The sequence below is a fragment of the Notolepis coatsorum genome (genome assembly GCF_963971535.1).
Source record: "Notolepis coatsorum genome assembly, chromosome: 9".
NCBI classification, from domain to species: Eukaryota; Metazoa; Chordata; class Actinopteri; order Aulopiformes; family Paralepididae; genus Notolepis; species Notolepis coatsorum.
The window spans coordinates 133,079,935-133,100,876 of NC_140173.1; the positions used below are offsets into that span (position 1 = coordinate 133,079,935).

At 42.5% G+C, this 20,942-nt stretch overlaps 1 protein-coding gene across 1 annotated transcript in view; it reads left to right on the forward strand.

Moving 5' to 3' along the window:
* Positions 1-260: 260 nt before the first annotated feature.
* The window catches only part of LOC311234761 (transmembrane protein 26-like), a gene marked incomplete at both ends in the record, with an annotated part of 35,553 nt that continues 14,871 nt past the window's right edge, over positions 261-20,942 (forward strand). The window contains 5 exons of the mRNA XM_084322005.1: positions 261-655; positions 5,798-5,950; positions 12,204-12,300; positions 14,884-14,949; positions 19,483-19,688. Coding sequence (XP_084178131.1) covers positions 261-655; positions 5,798-5,950; positions 12,204-12,300; positions 14,884-14,949; positions 19,483-19,688 — 917 coding nt within the window. The remainder of the gene's footprint in view (positions 656-5,797; positions 5,951-12,203; positions 12,301-14,883; positions 14,950-19,482; positions 19,689-20,942) is intronic.

Genomic DNA, 20,942 nt, shown 5'->3' on the forward strand with positions numbered 1-20,942 from the left:
TTAGGAACTTGTTACATTCACCCATACAAGGGCTGAGTAATCACCCCCCCCCTCTCTCTCTCTCACACACTCTCCCAGCTCTCTTTCTCTCTTGCCCCTTCCTCATCTCTCTCACCCCCCCTCTTTCTATATATCTCACACACACACACACACACACACACGCATGCACGCACGCACGCACGCACGCACGCACGCATGCACGCACGCACGCACGCACACAAACATAGTATCAATGAGAGCATCAATAATACACCTGAGTGATGTCTAGTCTGGGACCAGTCAGCAACAATGACGAGTCGGCGTACAGAGAGGAGGTCCAGTACCTAGCTCTGTGGTGTGCTAACAACAACCTGGCCCTCAACACCAAAAAAACTAAGGAGATAGTGGTGGACTTCAGGACACTTAAAACAGGCACGCACAGCCCCATCCACATCAATGGAGAGGAGGTTGAGCGTGTCTGTAGTTTCAAATTCCTGGGAGTCCACATCTCTGAGGACCTGTCCTGGACCACCAACACCTCGACCCTGGTCAAGAAGGCCCACAAGCGCCTCTTTTTCCTCAGGAAGTTGGCCAAACTCCACCTATCCCCTCGCGTGCTAGTGAACTTTTATCGCTGTACGATTGAGAGCATCCTCACCACCTGCATCTCAGTCTGGTACGCAACTGCACCGTTAAGGACCGGAAATCACTGCAGAGGGTAGTGAAAATAGCCCAACGCATCACCAAGACCCCACTCCCCCCCATCTCATCAATCTATGAGAAGCGGTGCTCACGGAGAGCACGGAATATCATCAAAGACGCTTCTCACCCCAACCATGGACTGTTCAGTGTTCACCCGCCTGCGGGGTACTCGCTCTGGGGCACGCTATCGCAGCCTCCCAGGCAGAACCAACAGGACCACGTATAGTTTCTTCCCCTCAGCTGTCAGACTTCTGAATCAAAACTCTACATAGCCCACTGCACCTCACTGTATACCTGTGTATATAGCCATAGCTTATGTAGACTTTATTTTAATGATTATTTTTTATTATATTTTGTATTGTATTTTGTATTGTATATTTTTCACCATTTCACATTGTGCTAACCATTGCACTTTACTGTACAGTTTTTATTTATATGTGTTTTATATTGCAAATGACTGTTGATTGTCACATCCTGGTTAGACGTACAAAATCTCGTTGCACTGTCTTGTACTGTGTAATGACAATAAAGTTAATCTAATCTAATCTAAAACTGGCTGGCTGGCTGACTGACTGACTGACTAACTGACTGACTGACTGACTGACTGGCTGGCTGATAGACAGACAGACAGACAGACAGACAGACAGACAGACAGACAGACAGACAGACAGACAGACAGACAGACAGACAGACAGACAGACAGACAGGCAGACAGACGCAGACAGACAGACAGACAGACAGACAGACAGACAGACAGACAGACAGACAGACAGACAGACAGACAGATAGACAGACAGACAGGCAGACAGACACACAGACAGACAGACAGACAGACAGACAGACAGACAGACAGACAGACAGACAGGCAGGCAGGCAGACAGACAGACAGACAGACTTACTGACAGACTGACCAACCAGCTGTGTGTGTCTGTGTCTGTGTCTGTGCCTGTGTGTGTGTGTGTGTGTGTGTGTGTGTGTGTGTGTGTGTGTGTGTGTGTGTGTGTGTGTGTGTGTGTGTGTGTGTGTGTGTGTGTGTGTGTGTGTGTGTGTGTGTGTGTGTGTGTGTGTGTGTGTGTGTGTGTGTGTGTGTGTGCGTGTGTGTGTGTGTTTGTGTGTGTGTGTGTTTTAGACTTATCAGTCCAGGGTAGATATGGAAATGATGTATAATTTCCCTGCTTGGAGAGATAGACCACTGATATTGAATGTGCTTATGAATATATGACACATTACATGAAATATCATTACTCTGTACTGCACACCATGTTTGAATGTGAATATGATTAGAGCTGTGGATGGGGTTGAAATGGGTTTATACTGAACAACTTGATTCTTGATTCGATAATGGATAATTGCTTTTATTATGGCTGTCTTTGTCAACTAATCAATTTAATTAGCAAAAACACATATTTAAATCTCGTTACTGTAAATCTCACCAGAGATGTGCTTATAATTTTTCAGGAAACATCATTCAGAATGGGGGGAAAACAAGACTAAGATCAAACCGAACTAATTGACTATAGCGGGGCAGCCTTATAGCTTTTATGCAGACAAATGTGCTCTATTACACAATTACTATAATCTACAACACAATAAAAGAAAATGCACACAGCTGGAAGTGAATACACCTTGTATTGTTTGTTTTTGTCATGTTTCTACAAACTGTATTGTATCTTTACCGCTTAGGCTTTAAAGTGGCAATGTGTTTTCCATTATCTTTATGAATTAATATTATTTTATGAATTAATTATTTTATGAATAAAAATGTTTTGTATTCATTGGCTGTGTGTTGTGTCTCACCAGACCATTTGAGGCTAGAGCAGCGAAGGTGAGTGGCGTGTTGAAGTACCGGCGGTCTTGCTCTGTACACGCTCCAGAACTGGACCAGAGTCTCCTCAGATGGTGAACTTTTACAGGTGCGCCATACTCACCACCTGCATCACAGTCTGGTATGGCAACTGAACTGTCTCAGACCAGAAAGCACAGCAGAGGGTGGGTGAATTCCATTGCCTACACACCCTCCTATAGGCTCTGTTATCCATACTGTACAAACTTAGAAGTCTGTTGCCTATACTCAATGTATACCTACATACTGATTTCACTGTCTACAACTGCCCTACACTGTAATCATAATAATCACACCTACCTCAAACTTTTATAGTCTACCCATATAACTCTGTATGATAGCATGTACAATTGTGTTGTATATACCTTATATATACATTTACATTTACCACATAATGTATATGTAACGGTTGTGACAACGTCACCTCAAACTTCGATGTCCCGAGTGGGAGTTGAACCCCGGTCTCCCACACGGCGGGCAGCAACACTGACCGCCACACCAAGAGGTGAATTCACTTCTAAGTGCTGGGTTTATGCGTCTTCAAGTCAAGTCAAGTCAAGAGTTTTAATTGTCACGGCATACAGGTATACAATGAAATGCGGCTGGTCTTGCCCGCGACGATGTGCAATACAGTGGTACAACATATAATAGAGTCCAATAAAAATACAGTGGTACAACATATAATAGAATCCAATAAAAAACAACAGTGCAATAAACAGGTACATGGTGTGCCATCTCGGTATCTGTACATAGTATTTACAGAGCATATAGGACATGCTAGGTAGCTTTAGTAGTGCAATACACTGTTCCTGATGTTATACTAATTTAAGTGGCCTTTCCTCTGGCCATAAGTGTGCGTGTGTGCGGCATGAGTGTTAAAGTGGCTGCTAGTGTGTGAGCGTGCTCAGCGTGCATGTCGTGTATGTGCTAGTGTGTGCTTGTGTGTGGATAGTTCAGTTTCTGTGTCTCTCAATGTTCATTGTTCAAGGCTCTGATGGCCTGGGGGAAGAAACTTAGCCTAAGCCTCTCCGTCCTAGTAGCTGGGGTTCGCAGGCGTCTGCCTGACCTCAGCAGCTGGAACAGGCTGTTATTGGGGTGGTGGGGGTCTTTCATTATCCTGCAGGCTCTGGATTTGCACCTCTTGTTGTATAGAGCCTGCAGGGGAGGTAGCGCAATACCCGTGGTACGCTCGGCTGAGCGCACCACTCTCTGTAGGGCCTTCTTGTCCTGTTCCCATACCAGGCAGTGATGTTTCCGGTCAAGATGCTCTCTACAGCTCCTGAGTAGAAGGACTGGAGTATCTTCCCCGATACTCTGAACTTCCTTAACTGTCTCAGGTGGTAGAGGCGCTGCTTCGCTTTCTTTACTACTGTGTCTATGTGTGTTGACCATGTCAGATCCTCTGAGATGTGGACCCCCAGGTACTTGAAGCTGCTCACCCTGTCCACGGTAGCCCCGTTAATCATCAGTGGTGTGTGTGTCTCCTGCTGTCCTCTCCTATAATCCACGATCAGCTCCTTGGTTTTACCAATGTTCAGGAGCAGGCTGTTGTCCTGGCACCAACGTTCCAGTACCTCAACCTCCTCTCGGTAGGCCTTCTCGTCGTTGTCTGAGATCAGCCCCACCACCACTGTGTCGTCTGCGAACTTCACTATGGAGTTGGAGCTGAACTTTTGAGGATGTGAGAGTGAGTTTAACCCATAGCACCGCTATTCACCCCAGCCCTTCTTGACTGCGCTTCACGATACCATCCGTTACATATATCCATATCTGTCTGAATATACCTGCATATAATCCTTTTAAGATAAGATCAGATATTCCTTTATTGATCCCCTTGGGGAAATTCAGGAAATTCTCTATACCTACGTATATACTCCTGCTATAACCCATATAACTGTGTATGATAGCATGTACAATAATGCTTTATATACCGTATATATATACTATATATATATATATATATATATATATATGTATTTATTCTTACTGTATATGTATATCCACATCTGTCTGTACATACCTTTTTATCGATATCTGTACATATCCCTTACCTACTCTTAGTTACACCGCTGGCCAGTATGACTTACTACCATAGTGTCTTATACCTGTATGTATATTAATACTACAACTCTGTACATACATCTGATTAGCACTATTACTAATTCATTATGTTATACCCAGTTTAATCATCTGTAGTACATTGTATATTACTATTGCACTTTACCATTACATTTGCACTCTGGTTGGATGCCAAACTTCTTTTCATTGCACTGTACTTTACTGTATAATGACCATACATTTTAATCTAATCTAATCTAATCCAATCTAATTAATAGAAGAAGAAAAATAAAGACGTGTTGTTGCTTTAAAGGTGCAGTCTGCAATCCACATGTAAACGAATGGGTTGCCCCACCACTGATAACTAAACCCTGCGGCTGGAGAGATTTTCAAATAGTTTTTTTTGTCATGGATATATAGCCTAAATATGGACAAATTTGTGCCAACTAAATATACTAAAATACTAAATACTAAAACAAAATAAAAAAATATTCAACAACCCATGCAACCAAAATGTGACCATCTACTACACTCATCCTGCAAGCTCCCTGTATGTCATGATATTAGCTCAAAGTAGGCTATGAAAGCAAGCTGGCTGACGCTGCCCTCTTCTGCATGCAACTGAAAGAGCTCTTTTCATTTTCTCTCTCATGATGTCATTCATGAATCATCTGCATAAATAATGTGAGAACTTCAGGCTGCGGCTTTTATTTATGTCTTGCACTAATGATGACGTCTGCACTTTATTATCACAAACAATGGGGCTCCTTGTCAATGTCATGCAAGAGAGTCATCACCACCACGTCTGAACTATGTAATGTATTTATGATGAATTGAAAATGGGGGACCCTGATGTAAACAAGACGAAAGTCTTTCTCTGGTCTGCATCCCCTTAACAATTGTATGTAGTATTGAGCTGTACTGTACTGTACCCATTCTGCAATCTGTTAATAAATTGTTCAATCAATCAATCAGTTCCCAGCCAATTGCTGAGTCCCTGTAGGGCGGAGCCTAAACTTCACGGGGACTTTGTGTGTAACCTCGTTCCCAGCTTTATCTCGTGAGATAGACTTTGTGGGAAACTCGGCTGCAGTTCAAAACCCTGTAGTCGCCGGTCGGTTGAAATTGGGACCTTTTCGCGGATATAACGGGACGGATCCGTTGCAATAGCAACATGCTATCTCTGATCAAGTTCACATGTGCGGTTGTCACAAGGGTTTTGTTTATCCTCGTCTCACTGATCGGGCTCTGGAGAGTGACATGGGTGAAGAATGACAACACCTATTGGTTTCTGGCGCTCCTGTTCCTACCTCTCGTCGTTGAGATGGTCGTTACCTTGAAGAGGAGAAAAGGGAAAGATTATAAATGGTAAGAGAGAGAGAGTGCGTGTGTGTGCGTGCGTGTAATAATTGTTTGTAGTTATGTTATTACTATGCAGCTTACTCAAAAAAATTAAAACGTTAAGATATGCATGGTCTTTGGCAATTAACCCATTGTTTTTTCTTATTATCACTATGAATTGAAAATGGGGGACCCTGATGTAAACAAGACAAAAGTCTTTCTGTGGTCTGCAGCCCCAATTGTGTGTATTGAGCTGTAGGCTACTGTATTGTACCCATTCTGCAATCTGTTAAATAAAGTTTTCATTCATTCATTCATTCAGTGTGATGGCCTAGATTGGACTAATTTCCACTATGAAGTAGTTTTTTTTTTTATTTAATAAATACAATATTAGTTATTTTTTTCCCCATAAGTTTTCCTTTCCTGCATAGGATACAACCCTTCCTGTCCCACCACCCCCTCCCTAGAAAGCCATTATATCCTGCCTGATCCCACTCCCAGTCACTCTCATTTGTCATGGGACTGTCTTGGGGGGGGGGGGTGGGTGTTCCTCCCCTCCTGAAGAAGACCCATATGCCTCTGCCTAAATATAAACACAGCTTGATTTGTTTGAACAATGATTAATGGCTTCCTCATTGCAATGCGTATTTTTTTTTATTTAATATAACAACTATTATTCTGAATGATTTATTGTTACAGTGTCATGTGGCTCACGTTGATAAGTGTTGTTAAAAAAAATCTTAAGCTTTAATGAAAATGAATGACTTGTTTTACAATTTTTTTAGCTCCCTCCTGATCAACCCAGATGCAACCCAGATTCAGCACAAACAAGGGACTAAACACATTTAGCAATTATGCCACAACAATGTGGAACGCCCTACCCACAGCCGTAAAAATATGTGAATCCCTACCCACATTCAAAACCGCTCTTAAAGAGCACCTACGGGAGGCTGCAATTCTAAACTGGCCAGCGTAAATGTTTGATTGATTGATTGAATTGATTGATTGAAAATTGTATTAACAGATTGCAGAATGGATACAATACAGTACAGCTCAATACACACAATTGTTAAGGGGATGCAGACCAGAGAAAGACTTTCATCTTGTTTACATCAGGGTCCCCCATTTTCAATTCATCATAACATATATGACATACGTCATGACATACAGATAGACAGTCCTGCTACATCTAGACATTTATGACATACCAGAAGGTTGGGTAGGTGGGGTGGGGGGGGGGGGCTGTACATTGGAGGTGGTTGGGTGGGTGAGGTGGGGGGGGGGGGGGGGGGGCAGGTAACTGTACATTGAGGGGGTTGGGTTAGGACATTTACAGGGGCCAGTTTCGAATTGCAGTCTCCTGTAGGTGCTCTTTGAGAGTGATTTTGAAAGTGGGTAGTGATTCACATTCCTTTACAGCTGTGGGTAGGGCATTCCACATTGATGTGGCATAATTGCGAAACATGTCCATGTCCAATGTCCAAACCCCCCACCCCTCCCACCCCCTCCTAATAGACAGTCTCCTCCCCACCGTATGTATATATTCTCTCCCCACCGTATGTATACTTTTTCACCCACCCACCCCCTCCTAATGTACAGTCTCCTCCCCAGTTAGGATCTATGGGTAACAGTACTGTATATTTGCATATCGTATATGTTGTCACAAATGTAACCAGGGAGCGAAATTAACTTTTTGACTCACCGGCCAGTGGCGGGTAGATGGGAAGAGTCTACCCGCCAAGCATATTTCTTACCTGCCAAAAATTTTTTGATTAAAAAAAATATATATATATTTTATATAATTTTTTTTTTAAATAAAAAATATATTATATAATCATACTTGTAGTTGTATTATCTGCGAGACATCGCCACCACGCAATAAGTCAAAATGCTTGCTATCTGCAAACAGCTCCACTGTCTGTGTGTATACTTGAGTAGCCTCCAGCTCCAGCAAGGATTCTCCGGCCCTGCAGCTAGACCCTATATTCAGCTAGACCCTACATTCAGCATGCAAGGATTCTCCGGCGATGCAGCTGGACCCTATTTAACGTTACGGTTTTTTTGTCAAATCACATTCAACATGCCCTCAGCTAGAATACGCATTCAATCAATGTTATAAGACATTGATATCAGGAGCTATCTGTAGCTACTGCTAGCCCGGTAGATAACGTTAAGACAATTTAGTTTACTGGGACAGATGGATCTAACGCGAGCTAGCTAAGCTAGCTAACGAGGGAACGGAGGTATTATGCACTCGAGTAGACTATTGCTGGAGCATTTGTTGATATCAGCAGCTATCAGTAGCTAGCCAGCTAGATACCGTTAGACAATGCCTCGTCATGTATTAAACTAAAAGTGAATAGTTGACTGGGTCATTGTTTAAACAGTAACGTTAGCTCATGGACAGGGGAGGAAATTAGGCCACTTTACTCGCCAATTGCGAGTATTTTTTACGTTTGGCGAGTAATTCATGAAGAGCACTCGCCAGTCTGGCGAGTACTAGTAATTACAAAACAAAACAAAAAAATCATTCTGCAATCTGCTGATTCGCTCACTGACACAAACCGAACTCTGACTCCCCCCTTGATTCCTCCCATTTGCGCTACATAATAATCAGACCATAACCAATGAACATCATCGTTGTACAGATGCGCTCTAAGCTCCTCCAATGAACACTCGTTTTCTAGAAGATGCCGCCCATCTAGGGGAAGTGGACAGACCACTGACTGCGCGCAGACCTACAAACTCCTGCCACCGGCAGGCCGCAGCCGGCTTGACAACGTAGACAAACTTACAAAAACACATGAGTGGATGAAAATAATTGCATGTAGAGTCGTCGCTTTCGGATATCGGTGCGGTCTGACATGGGGGCGAACAACAGCACGCGACGCGTCTCCTTCGAGTCGGATGAGAATGACAAGTCAACAACATTAGCCGGCTAGCTACCTAGCATGTAACAAGCTACCATAACGCGCATTCAACATAGTGGACTATACTGAGCGGCTTTGCTTAAATGCAGCCGAGTGACATTTTATTATTACCGGGTTTCCCAGCATATCACCACTCGCCCATATGCCCTTCACAACGGTGATGTTGTCATATTTGGCATTCAGAATACACCCGCTGAACCCCTAGCGTTGTCGATTCGGTTCCAATGTATTGTCATCTTACAGCACAAGTACAGTACAACCAGAATACATTTGGCATACAACCAGAGTGCAAATGTAACAAGTCAAATTCAAGTTGTTTTATTTAGCTATTACACTACAGTGAAATGCTTGGTTCTTTCACTGCCCAACCCAGTATTGATTGAAAACTTTATTAACAGATTGCAGAATGGGTACAATACAGTACAGCTCAATACACACAATTGTTAAGGGGATGCAGACCAGAGAAGGACTTTAGTCTTGTTTACATCAGGGTCCCCCATTTCAGTCCTGTTTGCTTAATGCCTTGTCCACTTCCTCCACACTCCAATATGTTATGATTAATTGAAAATGGGGGACCCTGATGTAAACAAGACGAAAGTCTTTCTCTGGTCTGCATCCCCTTAACAATTGTATGTATTGAACTGTACTGTACCCATTCTGCAATCTGTTAATACACTTTTCAATCAATCAATCCCTTCAACCCTGCTCCTGTCAAACCTGCTCTTTCCATTCCCTCCATCATGTCCCCCCTTTCTGATGAATATTTCCTGCACTTAAGAGTCAGACACACATTCCTAGTAGTTGAGCTGTGATGAATGAAAACTTTATTTAACAGATTGCAGAATGGGTACAGTACAGTACGGCTCAATACATGCAATTGTTAAGGGGATGCAGACCAGAGAAAGACTTTCGTCTTGTTTACATCAGGGTCCCCCATTTTCAATTCATCATTCAGTATAACCTAGACCAGCCCAACCCAGCATCTTTCACTGCCCAACCCAGTCCAGAATAGTTCCCTCTTTCATGTTAATATGTGATTTAATGATGTAATATTTTGAAGAGTAGAGACAGTGTGATTAATTTACTATGATTGAAAATCAATTTAGACGAAGACGTACAAAGAAGTAATTATCACAATTAGCGATTTTTTTTGTCTGGTAAAAAATCCATTTGGCTGGTAAAAAAAATCAGATACCCGCCAGTTGGCTGGTAAGCCAAAAAGTTAGTTTCCTCCCCTGACTGTACCCATTCTGCAATCTGTTAATACACTTTTCAATCAATCAATCCCTTCAACCCTGCTCCTGTCAAACCTGCTCTTTCCATTCCCTCCATCATGTCCCCCCTTTCTGATGAATATTTCCTGCACTTAAGAGTCAGACACACATTCCTAGTAGTTGAGCTGTGATGAATGAAAACTTTATTTAACAGATTGCAGAATGGGTACAGTACAGTACGGCTCAATACATGCAATTGTTAAGGGGATGCAGACCAGAGAAAGACTTTCGTCTTGTTTACATCAGGGTCCCCCATTTTCAATTCATCATTCAGTATAACCTAGACCAGCCCAACCCAGCATCTTTCACTGCCCAACCCAGTCCAGAATAGTTCCCTCTTTCATGTTAATATGTGATTTAATGATGTAATATTTTGAAGAGTAGAGACAGTGTGATTAATTTACTATGATTGAAAATCAATTTAGACGAAGACGTACAAAGAAGTAATTATCACAATTAGCGATTTTTTTTGTCTGGTAAAAAATCCATTTGGCTGGTAAAAAAAATCAGATACCCGCCAGTTGGCTGGTAAGCCAAAAAGTTAGTTTCCTCCCCTGCCCTTAACAATTGTGTGTATTGAGCCGTACTGTATTGTACCCATTCTGCAATCTGTTAAATAAAGCAAGCATTCATTCATTCATTCATTCATTCATTCATTCATTCATTCATTCAAATCAAATCAAATGTATTTGTAAGGCCCGACAACACACGTTAATGTCCCATGGGCCGTACACGTCTTCGTTAAACAAGTCAAGAAGAAACATAACAATAAGTCAAGAACAGAACAAGAACACCATAAGGTCCAACAAATTTAAAATAAATGCAAATAAATGAAAGAATGCAAGCACTCCCAGACATACCCCACGCGAAGGTAAGGAAAAACTCACTAAAACCTAACAATAGGGAAAAAATGCTCCACAGGCAGTGTGGAGGAGAGAAACCTTAGAAGGGCCATTCAAGGGGGGATCTCCCTTCTTAGATGTCTAGTAGTGTTGCAGACTAACAGTTGGTAAGCATGCACTCAAGTGTGTAGTGAAACACAGATGAGTGCATGCAATAGCAACTGAACATTTTGGAAGATTAAAGATAGAGCTGATAGCAACTGAACATTTTGAAAGATTAAAGATAGAGCTGATAGCGAATCTATTTGAGGCACAGGGGTGGCGCAAAGAGGGTCGCGTCCTCCCCGTCTTAATCACGGGACATTCAACACTCCGGTCATCGCTCCGAGGCAGCCGGAGACAGGGAGATAGGGGGCGGCGCAGAGAGGGTTGCAACCTCCCCGACATCATCGCGGGACGTCCAGCACTCCGGTCACCACTACGAGGCCGCCGGAGACAGGGAGACAGGAGGGCACGCAGAGAGGGTTGCATCCTCCCAGCCTTCATCACGGGACGTCCGACACTCCGGTCAACACTCCAGGACAGCAACTCACAGGGAGACAGGGAGACGGGACAGGCGTTAGACAGCTTGCGTCATTGTAGGGGAAGGGGGGGAGGGGAGGGGGGGGGAAGGGAGGGGGGGGAAGGGAGGGGGGGGGGGGGGAAGGGAGGGGGGGGGGGGGGGAGTTAGAGAGTTCCCATGTTTGTGGTGCTGCAAAAAAGCAGACATGGGGGAAAATAGACATCCTAACTAAACTAGACAGATTAATCTAAAGGTCAGTCCCCGATCAGGTGAGGTTGAAGGAGAGAGAGAGAAAAGATGGGTCTTAAGCAGGGATTTAAAAGCTTCGACAGAGCAGGCGCCCCTGATGACGGCAGGTAATTTGTTCCACAGGTAGGGAGCGTGGTATTCATTCATTCATTCATTCATTCATTCATTCATTCATTCATTCATTCATTCATTCATTCATTCGTTCGTTCATTCGTTCATTCATCAAAGTCAGAAGATTATAAATGAATAATAAATCATTCTTTTTTGTAATGCTTCACACAAACACTTCCTAAATTAGATGCCCACTATTTGAAATAATTGGTTGAAATTTACTAAATGATAATAATGTAATCAGACTGGGCCATAGCCCAACATTTGACCAACAGTGACCAACATTTTGAATCTTGAATTTGCTTCTCCCAGGTTCTCTCCAGCCATCCTCCTGTTCCTCGCGAGTATCATTCCCTCTATCTGGCTCCTGGAGCTGCACCACCAGCAGAACAAAGGCAGCGACCCGCAGGTAGACTCCCAAGACCTGGGCCCTCGTTTGTCAATGCTGCGTACGCACAGAAATGTGCGTAAACCGTGCGTGCGATCATTTCTAAGCAACATGTGTGATTTATCAACATGAACGTGTGCTTGAGATTGTGCGTACATCTACGCACAGCTCCGACCGCGGGTACATGGCACCAAGCGGTAGAGTAGGAAAACTGCAACAGACGCAATAAATAAGCTTTCATGCATTAGAGTTCTGTATGACTCGTAATTAATTATAGTTAATTGTAAAATAGCGACATGAGTGTAATTGTTGTCAAACCCTATATAAATAGCATTTGGAATTAGGGCTGGGCGATATGGAAAAAAATCATATCGCGATAACGATATGATAATGTTATCATATTTCTCGATATCGATAATTATCGAATTGTTAAAGTATTAATTTTTTTTTTTTTTTTTTTTTTAACAACAGATGTATGTTTATTTTGCAGCAATTCTTTGTCATTGCCGCCATCTTTAGTGTTACATCCCCTCACACTCCAGTTCTCAGGCTGCAGCTGGTTTAAAAGCGAAAGTAAACCGGCTTCTCTGCTGGCTGTGGCTCCAGGGGAGTTGAACAGTTCTGGCTCTGCTAGTTTATTTTCGATCTTTTGGCGCTTTTTTGGTGGACATGTGCACCGTGACTCATGACTGGAGTCTAGTTCTGCTAGCACACATAGCCTACTGTGTACAGACGGTTTCAAACTGTATTTTAAATTAGAAAGCAAACAAAATAAATGGACAAGAGAAAAATAAATCTCAATTTGGTCAGTATTGTCATTTGGACAAGCAAAGCCATTACTTTAAGTTGCAGGCAAGAAAGACAAGTCTGTCCACTGTCTCTGGTTTTAAAACTGCCATGTTGCAGGTAAAAAAAAAAAGTAAAGTAAAAAAACAACTATTTTTTTATTTTTTTTAAATTTCGATATTCGATATCGATTATTAAAATATATCGCGATATTTATCGTTATCGTTATATCGCCCAGCCCTATTTGGAATAGGTATTTCCGAATGAATGCAGCATGGCTTATCTAGCACCTGGCCCTCCAGGTTGGGGGTTGGGCGAGGGGCTAACATCCCCACCCCGTAAAACACTATATTGTTACAGAAACGCCAACAAGAGATAAACAAGACATCAACACCTTGGCCCAGGGAAGGGAAGGGTCTTCGATAAGAAGGTCTATGACACCATGTGGTGAAAGCCAGAAGTCTCTGGAAGCCACATGGCCGACCACCCTTCTTTCGGAAAAGGGGTCGCCCAAGAAACACCTGGCGCAGACACCTGGAGGCAGACACCAAGACCATGAAGATGACCTGGAACCAACTGGAGAGAACAGCTCAAGACAGATGCCTGGAGATCACTTGTTGGCGGCCTATGCCCCAGAAGGGGTAGCAGGCGTAAGTAAAGTAAGTTATCTTGCGTTATCTTGTCACAAGGTGCGCTCCGCGGGGAGGGTGTTTTCAGAGAACTCCAGATCTTTGCAGAGAGCACGGAGTGGCTCATCAGTAGAGTCCGCTACCCGAGACACATTCTCCTTGATTTGTACCGCAATTTGGGACCCAAATTGGAGCATGAAACAAAACGCACAAATGCCATCCCCGTGCCGTGCACATTAAAGTCCTCTCCACCCTGGGATTCTTGCCCACCGGCACGTTCCAGCATGAGATTGGAGATCGCTCTGGCAGTTCCCAACCCTTGATGAGCAGGATTATTCCCGCAGTTTTGGATGTCATAATTTCCCCAACCCCCAACTACATACAATACCCATATCAATAAGAACAGCAGGCCAAGGTCAAGAGAAGATTTTACGCCATCGCCGTGTTTCCCAACATTATCGGAGCAATGAATGCTTATTCCGTCTGTTGCAGTTTTCCTATTCTACCACTTGGTGCCATGTATGCACGGTCGGAGCTGTGCGTAGATGTACGCACAATCTCAAGCACACGTTCATATTGATAAATCCCACACTTTGCTTAGAAATGATCGTACGCACGGTTTACGCACATTTCTGTGCGTATGCAGCATTGATAAATGAGGGCCCAGGAATCTCACACTTAACACACATTGGTGCTCATTCTCGAACAGACATACTGTACATGAAAGTTACCAGGGCATTCCTTCGTAACACGATTTACGAACACTTACGGAGACCGTTTCACGCGTTCAGGAACACTTACGGACTTACGGACATGTTCGAGAATGAGGACCATTGTGTACATGTCTCTGAATTATCTATCTTGGAATTCTCAAAATCCATAGCTTTCGATGACCTGTAGTCATTGTCACATCATCATTATCAGAATGTTCAATTCTCCAAATTCAAATTTTGCATGTGAGATCGTACCCTTGAGAGGGAGTACCCGCTTTTTGGATTCTCCAGAGGCATGGAGAAAAAATATCTTGATGAATTCAAGGCATCATGGAATGATCAATTGATATACAAATGATAATTTTTGGGTGAAGTGTTCCTTTAAACTACATAAGTTACTTGAAGTTTATCAAGCACATTCACTGAAATCTTTGGAATCTGTCCTTCATTTACTGATACATTTAATCTGATTTCAGTGTAAGAAACTGGATTCTTGGGAGAATGTAAGAGGAGTAATACATCTAAATGAGTCCTACCTCAAGGTAAGATCTATTGATGTATATCTATCTCCCAGTCATTACCCCTGATGTCACTGATTGCAATGCCTTGCTTGAATGAAGTTAACTTTTCACTTGGATAACGTCAACATTCAGGGTGAATGTAATGTGAGAAATTGGGATAAAAATAATAAATTATAATTTTTTTTTATCGGATCGGGAAAGATCGGTATCGGTAGATACTCAAAATCACATGACCGGGATCGGATCGGGAGCAAATTTTTTTTATCGGGACATCCCTAGAATTTAAGATAAGGACCACATTCAATGCAAGAATTGACAGCAGAAATGGAGAAGTTGAATGCCCAAATCCTGCTGCCTTGCGCCATACTTGCTGCTTACTGGTTCACGGTAGTATTATGTACTGCTACACTTTGGTCCAATTTCAACAACTTCGGACAAAGCAAAGGGTAGCAGTGTAGTGCAGTAAGTGTTTGACAAATAAGTGGCCTGGAATTTATATTTAGGTAATATAAAATGCTTCTGAGTAAGTAAAATAAAATGACATGACATACCATCGCCCGGGAGATCAAAAGTTAATTTGTCCAATTGTGATATGTACACATATACAGCCGGGAACCGGCAAACTTGCTGCCAGAGGCTAACTCACTACTATACTTGAAAATATGACATGCATTGCTAATGACCAACAATTAAACAACAGCTAGTATTTTCAGGCATGAAAAGAAAGTTGTATTTAAATTAAGGGAATGAATGAATTACTGAGATGAAGCCATTTTATTGGTGAAGACATCTAGCGGTCAAAGGTAAATTAGGAAATTGAAATAAATCGCAATTTTATAAAATACATTTATTTATAAAATAACACAGCATTTGGCATTTTTCGCCAAAACATATCTCTCTAGAAGACTCATTTCTGAACGGATATTTATAACATTTTGACCTGTACTACATAAGACTTCAGGCTATGGATTTGCAGTGTTTCCCAGCCTATACCAATTTTTTTATATATATATTTGGAATATTGCAACCACTACAAAAAAATGTGAGTACACAAGTTCAAGTTCAACTCAAGTTCAGCCCTATGTTACTCTATTTCATTAGTACTAAAAGTGATTTTTTTTTATTGTGTAGGAAACCTCAGAGTGTTATCCTTCAAAAGAGACCAGGCCTAGGTGGCTGGGTGGCGCAGCGGACTAAGCGCTTGTCACCAATGCGAGAGACACTGGTATCGAATCCGGCTGTCAGCGTTGCCTCCGGCTTGGCCGGCCGTCATACTGGCTCAATTGGCAGAGTCAGCGGGAGGGAAGCCGGTGGGTGGTAATCTGGTCGTTGTAAACAGCAACTCCTACAGGTCGGTCAGGGCGCCTGCACAGCGAGGAAGGGAGATGGTGAGGGTAGTGTGAGCCTCCCACACGTTACACCTCACCAATGAGAGTCCGCGCTGGCAGGTGAAAAGAAGTGGCTGGCTAACCCCACATGTATCGGAGGGGACATGCGATAGTATCTATCAACCCTCCCTAGACAGACCAGTGGGGGGGCACATGCGAGCAACGACCAGGAAGGGGAGGGGGGAATTGGCACGACTAAATTGGGATGGGAGAAAAAACACAGAAAAACAGGAGGAGAAAAAGTGGATAAAAAAAAACGAGACCAGGCCTATGCATGAGCATAAAGTATAAAGATAAGCTTTGCAAAGAAAGTATGCAATCCTCAAGTTCAAGTAAAAATAATTGCTGCTTTTCTGGGCGTTGTTAAGAGGATAGACAGTTTTTGTGTGTGGCCATCTTTGATTTTTGCTAGGAATGAGATGAACATGTTCTAGTGAAGTTTTATTCCTGCATATTTGTATTTTTCATGATGAGAAAACATCATTCAGCACAAAAGTTACTGAAATATGCCTGCCCTATCAAATTCGATGACGGAAATGGTATTTCATCAGCCATTGTAGCAGCCATGTTGAAAAATTGTGGCCATGTTGGAATTTTAAGTGGCTACCGACCGTTCAGCAAAGTAGGCCCAAGAGAGCCTTTATACCAAACTCGTAGCCACATGTGATGCCTGTAGCCACATGTGGATGAAAAAGCAAGCCTTATTTTCCCGAAAAGCTTGCATTTTTTACACCCACGCACAAGGCACAAAGGGTGTGTGTCTGTGTGTGTGTGTCTGTAACCATGTTAACTCATGCATTTCTTATCAGATTTGGCTCAAACGTGGCGGATAGGTCAGCCACGTTTGCACTATTGAATCTTGAAGTTCTACTTTGCTCTACACAATCATATAATGAGTCTCCTCAGTCTTGTAAATAGTTGAGTCATGACTGGACAGTGGGTTTACAGGTCAACATGACAGAGAAAACCCCTAAATGGAGTCAGAAGCTAAAGGAATACCTTAATACAAACTTAAAGGGATAGTTCAGATTTTTGGAATCCTAGTCCTATTTCCTACTGACCAATGATGATGTTGATTGGTAGAATGCTTTCTCACCACAATCCACGCTGTTCCACATACCAGCTTCAGATAGCCACAAACCAATGCAGAGTAAATGGGGTCAAGCTCCTGCCTGTACAAGTACTCTCTCACTGAAATCTACTGTGGAGTAAATGCAAGTGGTATTATATATCTTTTACTCTAAGTGTGACCTAGTTTTAACCTACATAGAAATGCTTTGGAAATGGTTACAAACCCAAGAGATGGCATCATTGTTAGCATACCCCATGAAGCTCTGGTCTCAGAATGTCTCCATCATACCCCATGAAGCTCTGTTCTCAGAATGTCTCTATCTCATGTCTCCATCATACCCCATGAAGCTCTGTTCTCAGAATGTCTCTATCTCATGTCTCCATCCATGGAGCTCTGGTCTCAGAATGTCTCCATCATACCCCATGGAGCTCTGGTCTCAGAATGTCTCCATCTCATGTCTCCATCATACCCCATGAACCTACTTGGGCTGTGTTCTGGACAACACCCTATCAGGAGAGAGCATGGCACAAAAGGTGGCCACTAAGGTCAACCAGAGAGTAAAATTCCTCACTAGGATTTCAACCTATGTAAACAGGTCAGCAATGGAAATCCTAGCGGGGGCCCTGGTTCAATGCCAATTTGACTACGCATGTTCCTCCTTGTAGGCTGGTACACCAGCATCACATCACAACATTCAGTGTCACTGAAGAATAGGCTGCAGACCGCACAACATAAATTAGTTAGACTCATTTTACAGTTACATCCCGGGACTCACCTACAACAGTCTCATTTCGACAGCCTCAAGTGGCTCGGAGTAGATGAGAGAGTAACTCAAATCAAACTCAGCATGGTCCACACAGGATAGTCAATAATGTTGTTCCAAACTACCTCAGAAATTACTTCACCAAGGTCAGTGACTTACATGGGCACAGCACTAGAGGGAGCCTTACAGATCTAGTCCCAGTCAAATGTAAAGTTGCATTGGGCAAAACTCATTCTTGTACTCGGCGGCAGTAGATTGGAATAGGCTACCAGCAGACATTAAATTAATAAGTCCCTATTCCTCTTTTAAAGGCAAAGTAAAGAGCTGGATCAGGAGAAGCAGAACATGGTTTTAATTATATTGTATCTATCTTAGTTGTTTTTATTTATGGATAAGGGATTTTAAATAGGTGTATATTTGGGGGTATATTTATTATTTGTATTCATTGTTTTTTATTGTATTTGATTATTTATTACTGTATTTTTATCTCCCTATGTTTTCCTCCCCCCTGCGTGGTGGGCACACCCTCGCTTTACCCACAGGCTCTGACAAGGCTCTAACCAGTCTAACTCATACTCTCATACACCTACACACATCCAGGCAGACACTCACCAGTACATTTTACTCACAGAAATCTGAAGGACCGCAATGGAAATAAGCTGTAAGCTTTATTGTGTTTTTATCCTTTTGATAATGGTGGGCCTTATACTATATGTTTCATTATCAATAAAGATCTATCTATCTATCTATCTATCTATCTATCTATCTATCTATCTATCTATCTATCTATCTATCTATCTATCTATCTATCTATCTATCTATCTATCTATCTATCTATCTATCTATCTATCTATCTATCTATCTATCTATCTATCTATCTATCTATCTATCTATCTATCTATCTATCTATCTATCTATCTATCTATCTATCTATCTATCTATCTATCTATCTATCTATCTATCTATCTATCTATCTATCTATCTATCTATCTATCTATCTATCTATCTATCTATCTATCTATCTATCTATCTATCTATCTATCTATCTATCTATCTATCTATCTATCTATCTATCTATCTATCTATCTATCTATCTATCTATCTATCTATCTATCTATCTATCTATCTATCTATCTATCTATCTATCTATCTATCTATCTATCTATCTATCTATCTATCTATCTATCTATCTATCGAGTGACCTGACTAAGCCCTTCTCCACCTCACTCTCTGTTGTGAATAATAGCGAGCGGCCCGAACAGTGTGTTTTCTGCTCAATAAACACTTGTCTGTGGTTTTAACCACAACAACCGCTCTCCTCTCCCCTGCAGGGACTCGACCAGCTGCTGTCGGTCTGTCCCAACGACTGGATCCTGGCTCTCCATCAGATCCTGCTCATCCTCCTCATCGTGGGCAAGTGGCTCCTCCCCATTGGAGGCGGAGTCACTCGTGACGAGCTCTCTCAGCTCCTGCTCATCTTCGTGGGCACGGCGGCGGACATCTTGGAATTCACCAGCGAGACTCTTTCAGACGTCAAGTGAGTGACCAGTGACTAATGTCAGTGATTGTCAGTTTCAACGGAAATGCTGCACTGTTGAGCAACAGCGCTGACAGCAGAGCATGCTCTTAAAGGGGAACTCCAACATTTTGGGAAATTAGCTTATTTAACATCTTCCCTGGAGTTAGACAAGAAGATACATACCTTTTTTGTCTCTGTGCGTGCATTTTAGCTTTGGGAATAGACGCTCCGTTAGCATAGCTTAGCTTCATCACTGGAAGTGGGGGAGGGTTAGAGCCTTACAGTGCCTTACAGTGTATTGCAAGGTCTGACATTGACCATCAGACCTTGCAATCAAAAGTTAGGGGCGCACTGAAATTATGGCAAGGGTTATTAGCCCCCTAGCTTTTGATTGCAAAGTCTGACATTGACCCCCTTTTCAGGAGTTGACCTAGAGCCCACCAAGGTCATGCATATCAAGTTTGGTCAATGTCAGACCTTGCAATACACTGTAAGGCACTGTAAGGCTCTAACCCTCCCCCACTTCCAGTGATGAAGCTAAGCTATGCTAACGGAGCGTCTATTCCCAAAGCTAAAATGCACGCACAGAGACAAAAAAGGTATGTATCTTCTTGTCTAACTCCAGGGAAGATGTTAAATAAGCTAATTTCCCAAAATGTTGGAGTTCCCCTTTAAGTATATAAGAATATTTCAACTTTTAGCGAATACGTTTTCAATAGTCAATGAGAGTGAGAAATACACTCGCCGGTCTGCTATAGATTAGTGTGTCCGTGTCACACCAACTGAGCAATAACACCAACTGAGCAATAACAGCAGCCTGGACCAGTATACTTGTGAGTAGAGGGTTGGGCACCGAAAAAACCGGTTCTAATAGGAACCGGTTCCTAACTTCCCTACTCGTGAGTGCAGCCAGGCAGAACGGATGTGTTCAGTGGAGGCCACTCATAACCCCTCACCCACTTCTGCTGTTGTCATTCTATTTCCTGAAGCTGAACTTGTGACAAAAATGCTCTGAGCTAATGTGGATATTCCCATACTGCATAAACAACACAACTATAAGCACAAAGCTGTTTAGCTAGCTCATTACCCTAGTAAAGAGATAGAATAAGGGGCTTGGCATTTTCCAATCAAGATTTACGGACTTCAGAGAGGCTAATATATCCCTTTCTAGATACAGCGTCACAAGCTTGTAGGAAGCTGAAAGACAAAACTGGCAAAGCTGGCAGTGTCATTGCTGCCTAGAAACACAAGGGTGAATAGATTTCGATGACC